The following is a 21782-nucleotide window of genomic DNA, read 5'->3' on the forward strand; positions in this document are numbered from 1 at the left end:
AGTGCAACCCAGAGGCTAACCAGAGAACTTGAACAAGATGACAGGTATCCAGGATTCTTTTGTGGTCACATCACTTCTTCCTCAGTCCAGTTACTTAACCCTGAGGAGCCTTACTTGTCTCCCTTGTGAATTGAGGACAGTTGCATTTACTGTCTTGGGGTTGCAGTAAAAATCACAGGAGATAATGGGACGTGATATATTGTACAAGGCCTGTTACCTACTACGCTGTCAATCATTCCAGTTATTACCACGTACAAGGGTAGAGGTTGGTGCTGATGAGGGACACAGAGACACAGCTCCCCCATCCCCAGGACATGCCATCACTTGGGGGTCTGGGACTATACCGTGAGGAAGAACTATCAGTACAAGAGGGCACAGTGTACCAAAGGAGTTCTATACCCCTAAATCCCATGGAATTAGGGAGGAGGGAGAAAGGAGTAAAATCAACATTTATTGAGGGAAGGTCTGCTAGGCAGTAGGCATTGAGAAAGAGAAGGTGTTGTTTTGTTCTTGCTGGGGAAGAAAGATGAGGCTCAGAGAGGTTATGTCCCTTGCCCAAGTTCACATAGCTTGCTATGAGTGGCTCCCCAGATTCTGTATGCCATCCTTGATGATATGGGCGGCAGGATCAGAAAGGCTTCAGGGAGGAGCTGAGACTTGAATTGGCCTCATGATAATATCGATCAGGATGGGAGATGGGCTCAGGGGCTGTTGTACTAATAAGGTATGGCCATCAGAAATGTAAATAACGAGAGGTAATTTCATGTTTTTTTAAAGGTTTTTAATAGGAATGCCAGGATTGGAGAAGAAAAATACCCTTGATAAGTAATGTTCATTTGCATCTTAAGATGTCATAAACTGAGCATAGTTCCCTACAAGTGATCAGTTGCTCAAAAATGTTGTTTTTCTTAATGTTTCTTGGTAATACAAGGGAATTGCAAGGTTTTGCAAAATAATGCACCCAGGCATATTACAAATAGCTTCTTTCCTACACAGAAATAGTTGACCTTTTCTGTAAATTAAAATCAAAAGTGAGTATAGAAGTGCCAAGTGAGGATAATTTTAGTTAAAGTACTATTAGTTAATTGTCTTTTCCAATTTTCCACCTTTTGAAAGTTCCCAATATACCTTAAATTCTAACCTTAATTTTCAATGAAAATCCTAATATAGTAACAGAAAATTACAGGATAGCTTAAAACTGTGTTTCCCGCTATACTTTTTTGTTTTATTTTGTACCTTTGAATACTATTGCATTGTGTCTTAGAAGAAAATGAAAATTTCAAAATACTTTATCTACCCTTTTCCATATTTTTCTAGGACTTCCTTACCCCATCTTTTTAGGGTGAAATCATGGAGAAAGGGGAGAGGAAAAATAATGCATAACCACTTGCCTGTCCTCCAGTTCTTGATTAAGATATTCACATAAATAAAAAATATAACATATTTGGTCACACTTGATGTAGGAGCCATTGCCAAATAAAGGCTGAATAAGTAAGAACGGAGTCTGACTGGATGAAGAGAACCTCTAAGCAGTTTGAACATTAATGTCATGGAGCACAACACAGGTTACTTTTCCATTAGAGGAACGTATTTCCACCCCCACATCCCCTACCAAGCATCCTGTGCAGAAGTAATAACTGAAGTCAGAGGAGATGCTGTCTGCATGGCAGGTGGCAAGCGTGTACCTTGTTGATGATGTGTATCACACCGTTTGTGGCTGCGTTGTCACCATCAATGACAGATGCTCCTTCAATTGTGACAGTCTGTAAATGCAAAGCACAGTGGGAAGGTGAATCTCCATAGGGTAGGAAATTCAGGGATTGAAACTATTTCTGGGTTTTATACTTCTCAAGCAGTAGTGACTATCACATTTTTTACTATGACCTGAAGTTAGAAATATCTTTAAATTGTGACACACTAGGCATCTCTCTCTCTCTCTCTCTCTCTCTCTCTCTCTCTCACACACACACACACACACACACACTTAAAATGGAATGATACTTTCCTCTACTTTTGGGGAGGCCCCTGAATACCAATTCTGTTCTTTTCTACTTCATTCAAAGACTGCTGGTTGAGGCTCACCAAAGTGAACCTGTAGTCTGAAAAACCCTGTAGATGGTGTTGTGGGTTGCACTGTGTCCTCAGTATTCGTACGTTGGGTTCCTAACCCCCAGTACTTCAGAATGGGACCTTATTTGGAAATAGGGTATTTATAGAGGTAATCTCATTACAATGAGATCATTGTAGTCAGCCCTGCTCCAACATGGCTGGTGTTCTTCTAAGAAGAGGAAATTGGACTCAGACTATGGTCCGGGGAGAATGCTGTGTGAGCATGAAGAAGGCCATCAACAAGCCAAGGAGAGAGGCTAGAATGGCCCCTTCCAACAGCCCTCAGGAGCCAAACTTGTTCACCCCTTGATTTTGGACCTTTGGTCTCTAGAACCATGAGACAAAATGTTCTGCTGTTTGAACCACTCCCTTTGTGGTACGCTGTTATAACAGCCTTAGCAAACTCATATGGACAGCCCCTGACTTTCTTGATCCAAATGAACCCAGTTACTTTTCAAGAATATTTATTACCCAATCTACACACTCACCCAGCCACCAACCAGCCACAGCACAGCTGGGCTCCACTCTCTACCTTCCTTTCTTCCCCCACCCTTACCCTTTATTTGAAATCCCTCTTGGGAACCTAAGTGAATAAGGGGACTTGTCTTACCCTGACAGCCCCCAAGTCGCTCAGTGAAGGCCCTGGAGAAAACACTTTTGGCTGCCTTGCACATCTCTTTTGGTTAAAGGGTGACATTTGTATCAGATCCAGGAACTCATTAAAATGTGTCTTTGGGGACGCCTGGGTGGCTCAGTTGGTTAAGCAGCTGCCTTCGGCTCAGGTCATGATCCCAGTGTCCTGGGATCGAGTCCCACATCGGGCTCCTTGCTCAGTAGGGAGCCTGCTTCTCCCTCTGCCTCTGCCTGCCATTCTTGCTCTGTCTGCCTGTGCTTGCTCTCTCTCCCTCTCTCTCTCTCTGACAAATAAATAAATAAAATCTTAAAAAAAAAATGTGTCTTTGGTAGTTAATTCCTCCAGGTCAAGGGTCCCATTGATTTGTCTCTGAATGCAGAGAACTCAGGATAAGCCTGCCCAGGGTAGGTGCTCAGCTCATGCTTGTTAGGAGAAACAATAATTTAAAACACCGATGGAGCACAACCCCATTGTCTGATACAGGTATGTAATGTACTAGAATTAGAACAATAATATGCCAAGAATCCATGGAACTGTATGCAACTCTTTCCTGCTTTCAACAAAGAATGATCTGATGAGGCACATACATTCCAGCAATGCTAGCCATAGACCCTTTTCACAGCACTCTGTCATCTTCTCTGACATCATCTCTGTCACTGATGAGTAGGAAGGTAAAAATGTTTTAGAGCAGTAATCCCAGAACATTTTAGATGGTGGTTCATGGCCTACTGATGCAGCAGTTCTCACTTCCCAGTAAAATCTTCATTTTCACCTTGTGCAATTCATAGCCAGAGCTGTCAGACACTGGCATAGGCCTCAAGGCAGCCAAACTTCCCAACGCAAGGCTGACTCCAAGTCTGGACACACGGCGGTAAGTTCCAGAGGCTGAGCCTCCGTGGGGTGGTGGCTCTTCCTTGTGTGTTGCTCTGACATCAGCACTGAGCCCCTGGTGTCTCATAGGTACTCAGTAAAGGTTGGTTGACTGACTCTAACCTGACATCAAATTTTTGTAACCTGTAGTCACTCAACGAATTGGTTACTGATAACAGCTTTTAGTTCATCACATACAAATAGCCACAGTTGTGAAATTGGGAAACCTTTACCCAGAATCATGGAAAGGATCCTTTCACAGGATCCTTTCACCTAGGATTCTTTCACAGGATCAGTCTGTGGTCTGCCAAGAAGAGCCTTGTGGCCAAGCTGTGGGTGGAGGGTTACATTTTAGAGCATCTCTACTAGAGGGTAACGTGTAAGAGTGTGTGTGTGTGTGTGTGTGTGTGTGTGTGTGTGTGTGTATCAATATATGTTGACAGTTGTTGAGGCTGGGTGATGCCCCCATGGACATTCTATTCTTGGGCTATTTTTGCTCATGTTTGGAGATTTTCATAACACAGACCTTCAAAGCAGGCAGCACAAACATAGATGACATGTTTCCACTTAGCAGACAGGTTACAGAACTCTCTTACCTCATCTGCCTTTGCCAGGTGAAGGAAGTTGCCAGGCAGAGACGTTGCCAGCATGTCTGAAGATGACAGAGCCTGCAGATCTGCCACTCTGTATGTGCCCAGCAGCATATGGTACCTAAAACAACAACAGTCCAGAAGGGCTATCATGAAATATCAATGCATGAAGGAGTATCATTGAATAGTTAAGAAAATAGGTTCTGGAGCCAGATGGCCAAATTTGAACTCTTCCCCTGCAGTTATCAGCCATGGAGCCCTGGGTTAGTTATGGAATCACCCCATACCTCAGTTTACACATCTGTATAATAGGTGTAATTTTAATGCCTGTTTCCTAGGGTTGTTGAGAGATGAACTGAGTTATACGTGAGGTAGTTAGCACAGAGTTGGCTGTCCATAATGTTAACTGTTACCATCCTGGGGGAAGGAGGTGAGGAGTGTCCTAGAACATGCTGGTTTCTGTGGTTCTCAAGGACCATGTGGCTTCCCTCTACTGAACTTTGTTCACATGGATGCCAGTAAGATATCATGAAGAATAAAATACATAATACCTACTTTATTAGGACTGGAATATTGCTCTTGGACAACCAAAAGGTTTTTTCATCTTGATCCATGTCCTCAATAGCTTGCTGGGAAGGCACGAGGACAGTGAGGTTTGAGGCAGCAGACAGCATGGGTTGTAGAGAAGCATTCTGAATCACAGGAGGGAAAGAAAGTCGGCCTGGCTCACGTTAGAGGACAGAGTGGATTGAATGCTTGGCAGAGATGACGACTTCCCAGGGAAGTAATTTCAGGGACACTGGCAAGGTCCTAGGGACCCCTCTCCCAATTCCATCCCACCCACTGGTGCCTCATATTCTCTGAGACACATTCTTTTTATTTAAATGTGTGAGCTTTGTCAAAAGGCAAACTTTCCAGGTCTCTAAACAAAGAACCAGAGAATAGTCTTGATGATCCTGTGTGTGGATGTGTGAGCCTTAAGAGCCCTTGGAATCCTGGGATCAAGTCCTGCATCGGGCTCCTTCCTTAGCAGGGAGCTTGCTTCTCTTCTGCCTCTGACTGCCACTCTGCCTGCTCATGCTCTCCCCCCCCCCTCTCTGAAAAATAAATTTAAAAAATCTTTAAAAAAAAAAAAAAGAACACTTGGATGCCCTAGGAATAAGGATGTGGGAAGATTATAGGAAATGTTTCAGCATGGGGGACAGACTGGAGGCCTGAAATCAGACCTAGAGCTAATTCTGGGTTGAAGTGGTACACTTATGTTTAAGAACTGATCCCAAGAAAAACAAGCAAAAAGCCCTGGTTTGTAACATCCCCTGATTTCTGTGGTGTATATCCTCCCACCATGGCTGATTTCAAGCTACCAGTGTGAGAGCACTGAAGGTGAGTTTGGGGAAGATATGCTCTCGTGAGTTGGGATGATCTGGGTCCACTATGCCACTGGGCAAGCTTATGCATGTGGGCTTGGCCTATATGGAAGTCAGCATGTGCAGCCGGACTCTGAGTCCCTGTTCTTTCACGTGGCGGGGGTGGAGAGGCTCCACACAGAAGCAATTGGGAGCTGTCCCAGGTTGGTGCTGACCAGGCACTCCATATCTTGGCATGTGTCTTCTCAGAGGGGATATACCAGCGGTCGTGATGGCACTTTGGCCCACTCATGCAAAGATGACAGAGATGCCCACAACTGGGTATAGTGGAGATTGGATTCTTCATCATAGAACTTTCCAGGGGAGAGGAAGAAGCTCCTTGGAGCATGTTGGGCGAAGAGCTAAACACCCATGGATTATCCCAGATTACAACTATAAACCCCAAATTCAACTCGGTGAGTGGCAGTAATGAATTACATTGACTTTTTAAAAAAGAACTCTCGATGAGTGAAGTGATACATATATATTTGAATTGGCTGAAAAGTTGACCCCTCTAGCTTAACCCAGACCAGAACTTCTTAGCCCTGCTTGCATGTTAGAATCACCTGGGAAGATTTTAAAGATTTTATTTATTTATTTGAGAGAGAGAGAGAGAGAGAGAGAGAGATCACAAGTAGCCAGAGAGAAAGGGGGAAGCAAGATCCCTGCAGGGAGCCCGATGTAGGGCTCGATCCCAGGACTCTGAGATCATGACCTGAGCCAAAGGCAGAGGCTTAACCCACTGAACCACCCAGGCGCCCCAACCTGGGGAGCTTTGAAAATGCCCTGATGACCAGGGTGCCCCTCTAATCAGTCAAGTCAGGGTGTCTGTGGTGGGAGCCGAGGCATGGCTATTTAAACAGGACATTCCATGTGATTCTAAATTGTGGTCAGGGTGGAGGACCACTGCTCTACACAATTGTTTTCCCTCCTTCCTACCAGCTGAGTTTTCAGTTTTCTGTTACATGCATTCCAAATTTCTAAAATCGTATACATTTCCGAAGTTCCAACGAAGGTACTCACATTTATCCACTGGTTAAATATAGCTGCCGCAGAGAGGAATGACAATTCCTTATTTGTGTCATGCAGGGGAGGGAGGGAGAGATCAGAGAGAACACGAGAGAAGGAATAGTGAATGAGCATGATCACAGCGAACCGTGGAACAGCATGCACTTAGCCTTCCCGGGGCTGGGCTCAGCTCATTTTCTGCACCAATTGGAATGGCGGCCCGCTAGTTGAATTTCCCTATACCAGAGCTGCACAGTTCTTTCATGCTTAGGAGCTCCCTTAGCCTCTCTACTCAAGATAAAGAAGTAATTCCAGAAACTTCAGATGGAACCACTATTTGAAGCTCTTCCAGAATTTAGTTTTTAAGGGCATGATGCCCCACCCTAGGGAGGGTCACAGAGCTCAATGACAGCCCCCTTTCCGAGCCAACATTGAGTAGTGTCGTGGAATGTGGAGCCAGACCACCTTGGTTTTCATTCTGGTCTGGCCATTGCCTAATGCCTTAGGCAAGTTACTTGGTCTCTCTGGGTTCGATGTTCTTGCCTGTAAGATGGGGATAATGAAAGCTCCAACTGATAGGTCAGTGTGAAATTTGGAGAAGTTAATGTTTTAAAGTGCTTAGAATGGAGGCTGGCATGCGGGACGTGCTCAGGATGTCTTAGCCACTCTTCTTTCTCAACTTTCCACTGTGGACTATGTTCATGAACATATATATTGAACCGCGGCTGTAGGCACCAGATTGGAATGAAGGGAAGGCATACAAAAGGGAAAAGATGACTTCTGCTCTCACATAACTTACACTTGTTTGGGGGAAGTTAAGACTTGAAAAGATTCCCACAGCACCAATACCTCAGTCATGTGTGCAGGAGTGCTAAAGGATGCACTAGACCTTGAGTTCCAAAAGACTGGGTTCATTTCCTAAATCTGCCATCTACCACTACCTGTGTGATCTTGAGTAAGTCACTTAACATCTCTGAGGACTCAAGTCTTACCTGAAAAATGAATATGAGGATGCCTGGCTGCTGGGGTTATGAACATTCTTGCAAGGGAAAGCATTTTAAAATTATCAAACACCATGAGAATGGCAATAGTTATCATATACAAATTTACAATGAGGCAATAAATCTCAGAGTTGTCTCAATTCCTTTTTGAAAGTAGTTGAGGTTATCAGATGAATTAGTAAATACCTGTCACATAGTCAGCAAGTAAACTGACAGGTACAAGAGCTGAGATGTGTGAGTAATCCCCGGAAGGGGCTGCTCCAAGGGAGAGGACTGTGTAGATGGGACCTGAGCTGATGGCAGAAAGCCGGGAGGCTGGGTCCCTGGGACGGGGAGCCAAGCTGGCAATGGGAGCTGTGAGGCTAAGTTGTTTGCAAAATGAGTGAGTATCTTACTTCCTGTATGATCTTCTGGAGCACAGACTGGTAGAATACTTAAAGGCATCCTAGCCAAGAGCTTTTTTTTTTTTTTTAAGAGTTTTGTCTTTATTATTCTGCACATGAGTTCATCTTGGATGACTTACCACGGCTGCATTTCCGTAGCACAGAAGGCCGTCTCCTTCATAGCCCTCCTGGCAAACACAACTCCAGAGGCCAGAAGGAGTAAGCTGACAGGTTGCCTGATAAAACAAAGATAAAAGAAACCATTTGGCATCCTAACAAATAGTTAGCTCCCAGTTACATCCTCGAGCCCTCAGGCTCCATCAAAGGTGAGAATTGCAACTTTGGGGTTGAAAGATGCTAGGAGGGACCCACAGACCTAGCCCTGTTGTAAGGGAAGTCTCCTGTCTGTATGTTTGGTGCAGCTCCTACTTAATCACAATTAAATTCTTTCTTTTCATCCCTCACAGATTTAGCATATAAAAGTACAGGACATATAGTTCATTTGAATTTCAGATAAACATGTAAGTTTTAGTACAAGCATGTCCCATGTAACATTTGGGGCCCACTGAGGCTGAAGAAGGATTCATTGTCAATCTGAAACGTAAATTTACTGGGTGTCCTGTACTTATTTTATCTGACGACTCTATGTTGGTTCTTCTGTGCTTTGGAATGAAGAGACAGTTGCAGTACCTTCTCACCATTAGAACATCAGGGCTTGATTGGTCTTAAATGAAGCAAAAGTGTTGGGTCTCCTTCAGATTTATGAAGTGCTCTCATGATTCTCGAGAAATGGATACTGGGGGGGCATCTCCCCTATTTTTCTTTAAAAACTACCCTCCCCCACATAGCAGTGGGCTCTGGCAACCATGTTCCTAATATGTCACCACATTCCCTGGCCAGAAATGACTGGCTCATATGTGGACCCCTGGATCCCTGGACCCCTGGATGGCCAGCTCCTTTCTCCTATGATTTGGAATTGGGACATAAATTGCCAATAAGTTAGTGGGCATCACTGGGGGTGGAGGGTGATGTTGATCTAAGAAAAGGGAGATGTGTACCCCAAGATACAAAGGGAGCATTTAAAGTTGGGAGAGAGCGAGAGACAAAGAGAAAGCGGTGCACAGAGAAAAGCAACATGAGCAATCACATAGTCTCAGAGGTTTGGAGGAAAAGGCTGCCTTGATCTTGATGTCTTTGGGTCTTGATTCTGGATCCTTGGGAGGTCTACTTGTATTTCCTGCCCTTGGAGCTACCCTGGGAGGACTCCCTGCAAATTCCTTTTTTGCTTAAGTTGATTCGTGTGGATTCTGTTACTGGCACCCAAAAGAACTGTGACTAAGGGTTGTCTTCCTTGGTTCTGATGTTGGGTGCTTAATGATGTTCTTTTGAAAACATGAACATGATCAGCTCTAATATCTTTGCCTGCTCTTCCATAATGTAGACACAAGGCACAAGCTACCGTTGGATGGGCATTTTCACCAATAATTTGTTAGGTTCTGACATTCAAAATGGGAGTCCAGTCATCCAGTCAGTTAAGAATTGCCAGGTTTAGCAAATAAAAAATATCAAGTTAAATATGAATTTCAGAGAGGTTCTGGATAATTTTTAGTATAAATTTGCCCTATGTAATCTTTGGAACATATTCGTGCTGAAGGATTGTTATTTATTTGACATTCTGACTGAGCTGGGAAGGCTGTCCTTTATCTGGCAATTGTACGTTTGTTCATCCAAGCTTTGGATTGGAGTGACATTTGTAAGAACTACTCACATTCTGCCTGGGGACTCTCTTTGGGAGGAGGAAAGATTTTGTTCATTAGTAGGTTCTAGATAAGAAATTAACTAGACTTCTTTCTTTCTCAAGTAACCTTTTTTTTTTTAAATGATGAAAGAAATGAAGTAACTTACCAGTGGATGACATTTCCCAGTTTGTTCCCAGCATGAAGTGACTGCTTCACAATCAATCCCATCTCCTCGAAATCCTTGTTTGCACTCACACTCATTCTATAATTCCAAGAACAAAAGAGATGATTGAAAACAAACAATGAATACTGTTGCACTGAAAAGAAATTAAAAAAAAGAAAACAAGTGTCTTTCATGCCTCGTCATTACATGGCCTGAAAAACAAGCCACGAAAGTCATAGCTGTTTGGCCCCCTGAGTCGATGTGTTTTGTTTGTTGTCCTTCAGATTCCAGAGTTCTTGATCTGCACATTCTGTGTTACATTTCATCTGAGAGTTCCCTGGCATTTCTTTTTGAATTCATTATCCCAGAAGCGCCTTACATGAGACAAGACAACCCAGGAAGTTGTGGGAAGAAAGGAATAGAATTTCTATTTATGAATTTTTATCTTTAACAATGTATCATTCATTATGTGTGTTTTATAAAGGAAATGTATGTATCTTTATTTAAAAAGATCTTATTTATTTATTTGAGAGCAGGAGAGAGAGAGAGAGAAAGTATGTGAGCGGGCATGAGCAGGGAGGAGGGGATCCCAGGGTCATGACCTGAGCTGAAGGCAGAAGCTTAACCAACTGAGCCACCCAGGCGCTGGTAAATGTTTGTTTCTGAGATGAAAGTATATGTGTACAGAAGCACCCATATACATCTTTATGTGGCAGGGCAAGACCCTATAAACATGGGTGTTTAATCCTCTCCACTTGGTATCAGGGTAGCACCTCCCTGTATCCCCCAACCTTAACATATTGAGCCAAATGTGGTTTGTTTTGTGTTTTTTTATATAAGTATTCATGGTAATTAGGATTTCTGCCTATTTGGAATATTTAGAAGTTCTCAAGCCAACTGGTTACTACTGGCAGTTAACTACTGGTAACTCTAGGGCAATCCTAGAGATAGTGTATTTTACTTCTAATATGGCACTATAAAAAAACCTTTCTCTTCCTCCATCTCCCATATTAGGATGCCTTTATCCACAGAAAGAAAGAGCAGAGAGAGGGGGATAGATAGTATTATGGGTTGAAATGACCAGTCCCAATTCACATGTTGAAATCTTGACACCAGGACCTCAGAATGTAACCTTATTTAGAAGTAGGATTATTATTATGTAATTAGTTAAGATGTGGTCACACTGGAATGGGGTGTGTCCCAATCCAATATGAGCAGTGTCCTCATGAAAAGGGGAGATTCAGGCACAGACATGCACACAGGGAGAACTCCCTGTGATGATGAAGGCAGAGACCAGGATGATGCATGGAGAAGTTGAGGAATGTCAGAGACTGCCTGCAAACCACCCAGAACTTGGAGAGAAGCATGGAACAGATTCTTCCTCAAGCCCTTTGAAGGAGCCAAGCCTGCCCACACCTTGATCTTGGAGCTAGAGCCTCCAAAACTGTTAGACAATACCTTTTTGTTGTTTTATGCCGCCTAGTTAGTGACACTTTGTTACAGAAGCCTTAGCAAACTATTACAGAGACCAGGATATATTTTGTGTTTCTCAAATGCAATCTGGCAATTTAGGTGAGGCAAAAAATGAATACACTTGTTTGCCAAATGCGTGGTGAGACATAAGACCTCAGTAAGCTCTTTCATGAATAAGACTTTTCCACGGTCATGGTCACAGTACAGCTGTCATTACCTCCCAAGTGCAGACTGGTTCCTGAGCAGCAGCTTTCTCTGTCTCAGTCTCCCTTTCAGGAGGTTAAGTGAAAGTGATCACAGACTGTAGAGTGCTACAGAATTATAAAGTGTGGTCAGGTGCTACAGAATTATAAAGTGTGGTCAGGTGCTTAAGAGGGGGCTCTGAGGTCAGACTGTCTGTGTGTGAATCTTACAGCATGATTTAGTAAATTACTTAGCTTCTCTGTGCCTGTTTTCTCTTCTGTAAGATGGGACTAATGCTAGTCACCTATGTGGCAATGAAAGCAAAAATAAACACACAGGGCCACATCTAACTAAAAAGCTTCTGTACAGCAAAAGAACCCATCAACAAAATGAAAAGGGAACCTACTGAATGGGAGAAAATACTTGCAAATTATATATCTAAGAAATGGTTAACATCCAAAATATACAAAGAACACAGGCAATGTAATAACAAAACAATAAACAATCCTTTTGAAAAATGAGCAGAAGATCTGAATGGACATTTTTCCAAAGAAGACACACAGATGGCCAACAGATACATGAAGAGATGCTAGACATTACTTGGCACCAGGGAAATGCAAATCAAAACCAGAATGAATTCTCACACCTGACAGGATGCCTATTATCAACAACACAAAAAGTAAGTGATGGCGAAGAAGTGGAGAAAAGGAAACTCATGCATTGTTGGTAAGAATGTAAACTGGAGCAGCCACTGTGCAAAAGAGTATGGCGATTCCTCAAAAAATTAAACATAGAACTATTTTTAAAAATAGAACTACCATACCTTCAAGCAATTTCATTTCTGAATATCTATCTACATTTAAAAAGATATCTGCACTCCCATGCTCCCTGCAGCATTATTTACAATAGCCAAGATATGGAAGAAAAACCAGGGGTCCATGGATAGATGAATGGATAAAGAAGAGGTGATATGTATATCATATCCACCCTACACACACACACACACACACACACACACACACACACACACACACACACACACGATGGAATATTACTCAGCCATGAAAAAGAATGAGCTCTTGCCATTTGCGACAGCATAGATGGATCTGGAGGGTATTATGCTAAATGCAATAAATCAGACAAAGAAAGACAAATACCATATGATCTCAATTATATAGGGAACCTTAAAAAAACCAACCCAAACCCCAAAACCTGAAACCAAACACACAGATAAAGAGCACAGATTGGTGGTTGCCAGAGGCTGGGGTGAGGTGGGGGTGGGTTAAATGAGTGGAGAATGTCAAAAGGTGAAAAAAAATAGTACCTATGTCACAGGTTAGTTATGATAACCCATTCTCACTACTACAAATGATTAAAAAGCTGCAGTAAGTTCTAGACAAAGTATTGCTGTGTCCAGCGGGTAAAAGCCACCAGAGGAGTCCTGCTCCCCTTTGCTCTCTGCCTCGGCACACCTACCTGCCCCGGGCCAACATACAAACAGGTTGCATTGGCGTGGCAGCCGCCAGCACCTGGCAGCAGGCAGTGGTTGATCTCCGAGCAGTCTCTGCCGTCCCCGGTCCATCCCTGCTGGCACACGCATGTGTGGGTCCCCATGCCGGTTCTGACGCACTCTGCCTGTGGGGTGGAAAGCAGCAGCGAATCTCTAAAACTCAGTCCAGCCACATGATTCCAAAAGCAAAAAAAGAAGGTACCCCTTAGAAATGCTTGTTTGCATGGAGTGCGATAGAAATGATTAAAATGCACTTTTGCACCGAGATCCACGGAAAACAGGAGACAATTTAGAGAACAGTGTTGCTTGTTGTGGGCCAGCTAACGGCTGGCCCCAGGCACATTGCTGTCATTTATGGAGCTGGGGGACCGTTCTTAGTGTTTCGCTGGTATAACCCATGATCTTGAGGAAGGTCCCGTTACTATCTGCTTTACAGATAAGGAAGCTAGGCTGAGAGGAGTAAGTAACTTCCCTAAGGTCACACAGCACAAAACTTCAGCAACCCTGTCTCCAGAATGCTGAGGTTCAAGCTCCTAACCGCTGTAGCAACTCCAGGCCTCTCAGCCCGAGCACCCTAGGAGGCTGAAGGACAGTGGGAGAGGAAGGAGGTGCCAGGTTCATTGTGGAGAGGGTGGGACCAGCACCAGGGGGATCTGGTGGGGTGGGGCAAGGCATTCCCATCTGATTTCACCTTCTAAGCCACACTAGCTCCTGAAGGGGTTTCAGCATGGGAGAAACATGACCCGATCTGCTTCACGTCACTCTGGCTATGGATGCGCAATGAATGCACAGGTGGGCCAGTGAAGCAGCGGGGAGACCAGGTAGCAAACTGTGCATAGGGAATGGAGGTGATGAGGTCCCGGGAGTAGCAGGGATATTCAAAAGCAGCCGTGGGTTTGGGATATGTGACTGGGCTTTCCCCAATAATAGAACTTAGGGGAAGACACTTAGTGTTCCCGAGCCTGAGTTTCTTTATCAGTACAATGGGGGTAAGAACATTATTGGCTTGGGGTGGGGAAATAAGAAATGAGATCATAGACACTCACGTTGCTTGTAAGTTGTAACATTGAATCACTGGTTTATTACTAATAACCTCCAATATTAAGAGCCCAAAGACCCCAACTCCTGTGATCCTGGGACATCCCTTACACACACGGATTTAGGAAGTGGAAGCTCACAGAAGGCACTGGCATCGTCTTTAAAACTCAAGGTTCTGGCAAATGTGCTTCATGCAATGAAAAGCCTTCAGATATCACTTTTTTCCAAGGCCTTCCCTCAGGATTTCCTAAGAAACCAGGTAGCTTGGAAATAAAGAGCAACACTCACATTTTGGCTGCATCCCCCCCTCGTGATTTCTGCACAAGGGTCCATTTCTGAACAGAGTCTTCCATCCCCTTTGTATCCTGGTTTGCAAACACAGCTGCAATGAAGAGCAAGTGCACAAAATCAGCCCCAGAAATGTAAGCAGCCACCACCCAGGAAAAGGCCGGACAGCCAGGGGGTGAACGGTTCCTGGCCAGACATCTGACACATTGCCCTTGTGGGCAGAGCCGGTGTAAAGGTGGCATAGGCACTGGGGGTGGGATGGTCTGCAGTCAGACATGCCCGAGAGGGAATTCAGGCCCCACCTCTTAGCATCGTGTGACCCTGGCTGAGTCCATTAACCTCTGGGAGACTTTGTTTCCTCGTCTGGAAAATGAGTCTAAAACCTCCCTCATAAAGCTGTGAAGATTAAGGGAGTGAGATAAAGCATGGGGAGCATTTAGCAGGACTCCTGTATGCACTTGCCCCTTGCAAGGTCCGATATCTGGCAGCGTCACTGCTTTGATGGGGCGGGATTCTGCCTCTAGTTATTATCTGTGGTTCCGCAGAGAACATCTACCATCTCTTCGACGAGACAGTTTTTTTTTTTTTTTTTTTTTTTACTGATTTGAGAGAGAGCACAGAGGGGAGGGGCAGAGGGAGAGAGAGAGAGAGAGAATCTCAAGGAGACTCCCTACTGACTGTGGAGCCTGATGTGGGGTTCGATCTCATGACCCTGAGATCGTGACCTGAGCCGAAACCAAGAGTCAGAGGCTTAACCAACTGAACCACCTAGGCACCCCTCTTCTATGAGTCAGTTTGTAAAATATTGAAAAATAATGGTTAGATTTGTAGGAAAAAAAACCTATATGATGACTATAGATATGTTGGCATTCAATTCATAAATGATACATGAAAAATGAAAAAAAAATTGGTCAGGTGAGACACCCCTCTTCTCTGTTCCTCAGACTTCCTTTTTTTGGAACACCACCCTCTCAAAGTGCCTGATTCCATGAGCTCACATAGTTGACTGTCTCCTCACCCTTTGAGACGCTCCTCTCAAAATATCCCGCCATGATACTTTAACTATCAAATGGGCCGTTCATTCATCCATCTGGCCCACCAATAGTTATTAAGACTCTTCTAAGAGGTGATGTGTCCCCTGTGGTTCCACCAGAGCCCACATGGTTTGCCTCAAATTCAGTCACAGGTGCTTCACAAGAACTTAAATAGTTTCATGTATCAAGTTTCATGTATCAAGGCTCCATGAGGAACAAAACGCTTTATCTGGTCCCCAGATGAAAAGATAGATTAATCTGTTCCAACAGTGTTCGATTTACCTAAGTGTATGTAGTATATACAGACCCGTGTCGATAGCCCTTTGTGAGTGGTTTCAGAGGTTTTAAGGACAGTTTGGATAACATGTGATTTTTGCCTTATGCACAGATGTAGATCCTCACTCCCGAGGCAGATGCATTTCTGTCGTGCTACCGTGGAGGAGAAAGGACAATCTCTGGGCCCAAGCTGCCTACCCTAGTAGGCAATACCCTAGTGTCTAGTGGGGGAGACAGGTCATAAACAGGGAAGTAACTAACTATGCAAATTACAAATTAAGAAAAGTGCTGTAAAAATGAGGCCAAGATTATCAGACTTTCTCTGTGTTTCCCAGGATTTTTTTGAGGTGGTTACTGCCTTTGAACCAGAGATGGTCCCAGAGAGGAAAATTTCCTCTGACATTCCATCTCCCCCATCTCCAAGCCCGGGGCATACATTAGACACTATTAGGGAAACAAATGGTGATCTAATGACCAAGACCCGATTTCCTGTAAGATGTCTTGAATGGGAGAGTTATTATTAATGGCTCTAGGAAGTAAAGGCTTTTCTTTTTCTTTTCTTTTTTTTTTAAACATTTTATTTATTTATTTGAGAAAAGAGAGAGACAGTGAGAGAGAGCATGAGCGAGGAGAAGGTCAGAGGGAGAAGCAGACTCCCCGTGGAGCTGGGAGCCTGATGCGGGACTCGATCCCGGGACTCCAGGATCATGACCTGAGCTGAAGGCAGTCGCTTAACCAACTGAGCCACCCAGGCGCCCAGTAAAGGCTTTTCTTAAAGGGTTGGACATTGGTGGACATATTTTCATTTCTTCACATGAATAATGATAATAATCATAATTTCCATGACTGAACACCTATGATGGGCTGGCTCTGGTGCTGGGTGCCATTTTTTTATTTTTAAGGTTTAATTTATGTGAGAGAGGTGGAGAGCTTGAATGAGGGAACAGGCAGAGGAAGAGGGAGAGGGAGTCTCAGGCAGACTCCCTGCTGAGCGTGGAGCCCAACTCGGGGCTCCATCCCAAGACCCTGAGGTCATGACCTGAGCCAAAATCAAGAGTCGGTCACTTAACCACCTGAGCCACCCAGCTGCCCCTGGTGCTGGGTGCTTTTACATCCAGTTTTTATAACCTCCACAAGTGCCCTACTACATAGGCAACATCATCCTTATTGTCCTGATGAAGAAAAGTGAAGCTCAGAGAGGTTAAGTAACTTGCCCAAGGTCACGCAGTTGGTATGTTTCAGAGCACGGAGTGCTGCAGTTTGAACCCAGCTCAGTCTGAGGTTTTCTCCACAAAGGCCACACTGGCAGCTGGAGGAAACAGGCCTTTGTTTGCAAAGAGTTGAGATAGGGGCTGGGTCTATGTACAGGTGGCACAGAGGCTGTGGGCTCTTAAGGGTGGTACCCTACAGGCTTACCTTGCTGTCCCATTGCTGTATTCACAGGTGGCATGGATGTGACAGAATTGCATGTAGGGCCCACAGGTGGAGGTCTGCTTGTGGCAGAACCTCCCAGCAGAGCCTTCTCTGCACGTGCCATCCAGGCAGGCCCCGTCACTGTCGATCCTGTTGTTACATGTTCCAGAAATGCACAGACATTCTGGAAGAGAAGGAAGAGGGATATTTGGGGGTCGGGAGACAAGCACAGCAATGGGGCACATGGTCATGGAGGAGAAAGACCACCTCCCCTCACCCCCTTCTTGTGCCCATCAGAGCAGAACCTGGGACTGAGCTGCGGGGGGCTCTGGAGGCTATATCTTAGCTTCTCAAGTGTCTCTCTATGGGCCTGAGACAGTGTGTGGTGAGCTTGACTGTCCCATCAAGGATGGGAAGAACTCGGTCCCAGAAGTGCTTTGTGTGTATGTGTATGTAGGTGTGTGTGTGTGGTGTGTGTGTGTGTGTGTGTGTGTGTGTGTGTGTGTGTGTGTGAGAAAGATGCCAAGGAACTCAATCTTCATTTACTTTATGGTTGGAGAGCTCAGTCTGGAAATTTCTCACCTTTCTGGAATCAGTAGAAGCAGTTTCTCATGCTGGTGTGGCCTCTGACATATGTGCAGCTTACATACTTGTTCTTTACTCTCTATCACAGCAAACCAGTGCTACCTGATGGCCAATATTTATACACGGACCTTGTTCTAGGCATTGGGCCAGCCTTTAACAGTACCATCTCATTAACAGTCACCGGCCTCAGAGGGTAGATACTCTTATCATCCCCATTTCCAGATGAGCAAACTGAGGCCCAGAGAGGTGACACATATTGCCTGATTTGCTGCTAAGATTGCCTATGTGCAAACATCATAATTCAGGATATTAGCTGGTATTTCTGTTTGCCTGTGATCATTTTAAACTTTTGTGGTTTACTTTGCTTTCGATGATGTGTTTAAAAAAATTGCAATGTGTGCTTCCAACTCAGGCTCCTATGCATGCAGGAGTTGAAAAGAAGGATGCAAAATTCCTTCGAGTCAGGTGGCAAGGGTTTGGGGGCTTGGCTATGATCAGAAAGGAAGGCTTCTGTGATTTTGCCCCAGGAGGGCTTTAGGAGAGGAGTTTGTGTGGGTACTTGTAGCCAACAACCAGGACAGAAAAGAGAGACACAGTGAGTGGGCTAGAAAAGCATGACTGGATTTAAAACAAAAGACTTTCCATAAACTTTTAAGCAAGTCAGGACTTTATCCGCAAGGGACAAGGGCCCAGAAGGAAGAGGTGGCTCTTTTGCTTGGGCTGCTGGGTAGCCACAGACCTGAATGGGAGGTATTGGTGTGGAGACCTCCACGGCTTCCCCTGGCCTCAGCATCCTGCTCTCTTGGCCCCATAAAGACACCAACATTGACAGGCTTTGGAATAAAACCTTATGTTTGTTTCTCAGAAACCTTTTTTGACACAAAGAACAGTGGATTAGGATCAGCAGCCATGATCCTGCTGTGCTCTGGTTTCCTGCCCATCTTGAGAGGTGGTTGTGAAGATCAGACCAGGTGAGAGAGGGGAAGGGCTGTGTGCTCTGTAACCAGCGAATGGAGTTAGTAGTGACAGTAATTAGAATGGCTTCATCTACTGATTTCTTGCTGGGGCAAGCTCTGTGTTATGGCCCTAGATTATGGTCTAACTTCATCAAAAACCCATGACATGGGTACTGTTATTATCTTCATTTTATAGATGGGGAAATTAAGACTCAATGAGACTTCTTCTAAGGTCATACAACCTGTCAGTTGCAGAGTGGGGATTTAACTTTGGGCTGGCTTGATTCCATGGCCAACACATCTATTCATTTTTTTTCTTTCAAGTTCTAATCTTAGCGTAGAAATATATATCTATATTTATTTCTGTATATTTATGTATCTATCTACTTAAATATACACAATGTTGCAGTTTTAAAGGCATAATGCATTTTCTAAGATCAAATAACTGCATCTTTTTTTTAATGCCTTCTGTTGTGGAACTTTCTTCTTGGTCTCCGAGCTTCCTGATATTTATGTCACTGAACTTAGAATAACAGCAACAGTAACAACACTCACAGATTAATAATAAGAGCTAGTGTATTTGTATTGCATTCTAGGTGCTAGGCATTGTCCCAAGGCAAGTGTTTTCTATTTATAACTTGCACTAACGTTATGAGGTAATTACTATTATTATTCCCATTTTATAGATGAAGAAACTGAGGTCTAGAGAAGGGGGAGTGACTTGCACAAAGTCACACATTTTGCAAGGGGGGGAAGCTGATAGAAGGGGATTGTTGGAAAGGTAGAGTGTGAGTCTGTGTTTTGCTACTGAGCCCATGGTCACTTCAGGTTTGTGGGGAAAACTTAAGGGACTGGTTTTCAAAGAGTGGTCTTTTGGCTACACTCCCAGGAAACTGGCTACAGTTGCAAGTTCTCCAATACCACTCCAGGCCTGCTGCCTCAGAAATTCTGCAGTGGGACCCCACAGTCTGGCATGGGCTACAGATTGAGAACCATGTGCTTGAAAAATGGTCTAGGATGAGGGTATACACCAAGCAAAGGGGCACACAGCACCTGGCCTGCATTATTGCTTTGCTGCTGTGCCAAAGGGAACCCAGCTGAGGAGCAGGAGAAAGTTCCAGAAGTGCCACTTACTTTTGTCACACCGAGGTCCATATTTATTGGGATCAGAGCAGAACTGACACTGGGAGCCTTGGAAGCCATCTTGGCAAACACATGTCCCATTGCCATTGAGGCCGTCAACACACTGCAAGCAAAGGCAGGCCCTGAGGGCGTTAGGACAATGCTCCACTGTAAAGAAGTCCCAGATGTCTTTGTGTCATTGCCTAACTTCTCTGATGTCAGATTCTACCTGACATGTCTATCAGAGCTAGACATGGCCCTCTGGGACAACTCGTGGAAAGTAGAGTCATGTTGATATCAGCTAAGATGCTAAAACAGGGACAAGTCTGGGGTCCTGAGTCAGGATTTCAAACTTGATGGGAAGTCATCCAAGGAGGAAGGGTGTCACCATGGTGAAGTTGGAACCTACAAACAATGCTTGAGGGATGGTGTGACCAGCCACTGGCCTTCAGAAGGAAGGTTGGCCATTCTTTCCAGAGCTTGGCTTGCTCAGCTTTATGACTTTATGACTTTACCCCTGCAGTATAAGACTTTTCACCTTCCACCTCCCCATTTCAGCTGTTTCAAGGTTGGCTTTGCAAGGATCACTGTGTACCAGAGTTGGGCACCGGTGGCTTCCTGCCATGGGCTGTGGTAGTTAATTGGTGACTGCTTTGCCTTGTTCTTGCCTCACCTCAACCTATGGTTGCAGTTATTCCTTCCCCTGGATGGGGGCATATTTTAGATGTGGTTTCTTAAATGCACAGATCTGTAATTTCCCATGTGAACCACAGCTACTTTTACTTTTGTTTGTTTAGCTCTGGTCTCTAAGCTAGAGGAGATAAGTTTGGGCCTTTATATTTTACTAGGTTTTGGAGGTGGGTTAATAAAAAGCAATCACTGGGCAGTGTCTTTTTTTTTTTTCTTTTTTTAAGTATCACAGAATCTTCATCCTGAAAGAAATCTTGGAGATCAATGCAGGAGACTATGCTCTCCTCCCATAAGAGGAAAGTGGGGTCAGAGGGAGCCTCATTGAGTTATCCAAGGTCAAATGCTCAGCAGCAGGAGCGCAGACATTGGAACACTTCCAGACTTCCCACTCTCTACCCCTGCCACCATCCATCCCTGGCCCAAATTTCTTCTGCTACAGATACCTTCTGTTCTTTGAGCAACCGATCTGTATCTTTTACTTTCTGCGAACAGTGATTGGCACTGTAGCACTTCTAGGTCTAGTGGTTTTAAAAATTACTCTTCCACTTGACTTAGGTCAGGTCAAGCTCAGCACCCATGAAACAGTTTACATCACCTGGCCGTTGCCCGAGCATGGATTCGAGAAGCCTCCAGGACACTGGTTGCAGTCAGGCCCGTAGAAACCTTTGCAGCACTTTGGTATCTGAGAAACAAAACACATGTTGCCTTTTAAAAGCACGAGCAGAGTGCCAGTTCCTCAAAGGAAATACATTTTAATTTCCATTATTGTAATAAACAACATTAGCTCGACTTCTTCTGCAGATGATGGCATGGCTGGTGTTCAACCATGTGCTCACCACACGTGTACTGAGGGCTGACCTTGAGTGCCAAGCCGGCTCTGGCACCGTGAGAACAAGATGTGAAGGCTTGTGCTCATGGAGCCCATCCTCTATATCATCAGGAAGAGACCATCAATTTTAAAAAAGAGACCTGTATGTGCTGGGAAGACAAAATACTGTAACGAAGTGGTGGCAGGTGGGGCAAAGGTGGGAGGAGCCTGGGGAGGCCACTATGGATCAGGTGGTGACAGAGGGAGTGAGAGTTAAACCCTTAAACAATGAATCAGTCCCAGGAAAATCTGGAAAATATTCTGAGGGAGGGAGTGGCAAGTGTGCACACTCTGGGGTCGGAAGGAGGATCAGAGACAGGTCAGACATGAGGCAGTGGCCGGTCCATGGGGGGAGTTTCAAGAGTGTGGGCTCTTTGTTAAGAGCGAGAGGGAAGCATAGGAGGGATGGGTGCAGGGAAGGAGGTGACCTGGACCCCGTGGAG

General features: G+C 44.6%; 1 protein-coding gene across 4 annotated transcripts in view; it reads right to left on the bottom strand.

The window, feature by feature from the left end:
- LOC111142039 (stabilin 2) overlaps window positions 1-21782 on the bottom strand; it is a 167851-nt gene that overhangs the window by 67078 nt on the left and 78991 nt on the right. For all 4 annotated transcript variants that reach the window (XM_022494966.1, XM_022494965.1, XM_022494968.1 and 1 more), the window contains 11 exons: window positions 21067-21153; window positions 19794-19905; window positions 17122-17302; window positions 14396-14489; window positions 13036-13194; window positions 9907-10002; window positions 8142-8237; window positions 6633-6680; window positions 4759-4895; window positions 4210-4324; window positions 1686-1763 (listed from right to left, as the gene is read on the bottom strand). In XM_022494966.1, the coding sequence (XP_022350674.1) occupies window positions 1686-1763; window positions 4210-4324; window positions 4759-4895; window positions 6633-6680; window positions 8142-8237; window positions 9907-10002; window positions 13036-13194; window positions 14396-14489; window positions 17122-17302; window positions 19794-19905; window positions 21067-21153 (1203 nt within the window). The remainder of the gene's footprint in view (window positions 1-1685; window positions 1764-4209; window positions 4325-4758; window positions 4896-6632; window positions 6681-8141; window positions 8238-9906; window positions 10003-13035; window positions 13195-14395; window positions 14490-17121; window positions 17303-19793; window positions 19906-21066; window positions 21154-21782) is intronic.

Source organism: Enhydra lutris, unplaced genomic scaffold, assembly GCF_002288905.1.
Source record: "Enhydra lutris kenyoni isolate GAN:26980312 unplaced genomic scaffold, ASM228890v2 scaffoldscaffold7, whole genome shotgun sequence".
NCBI classification, from domain to species: domain Eukaryota; kingdom Metazoa; phylum Chordata; class Mammalia; order Carnivora; family Mustelidae; genus Enhydra; species Enhydra lutris.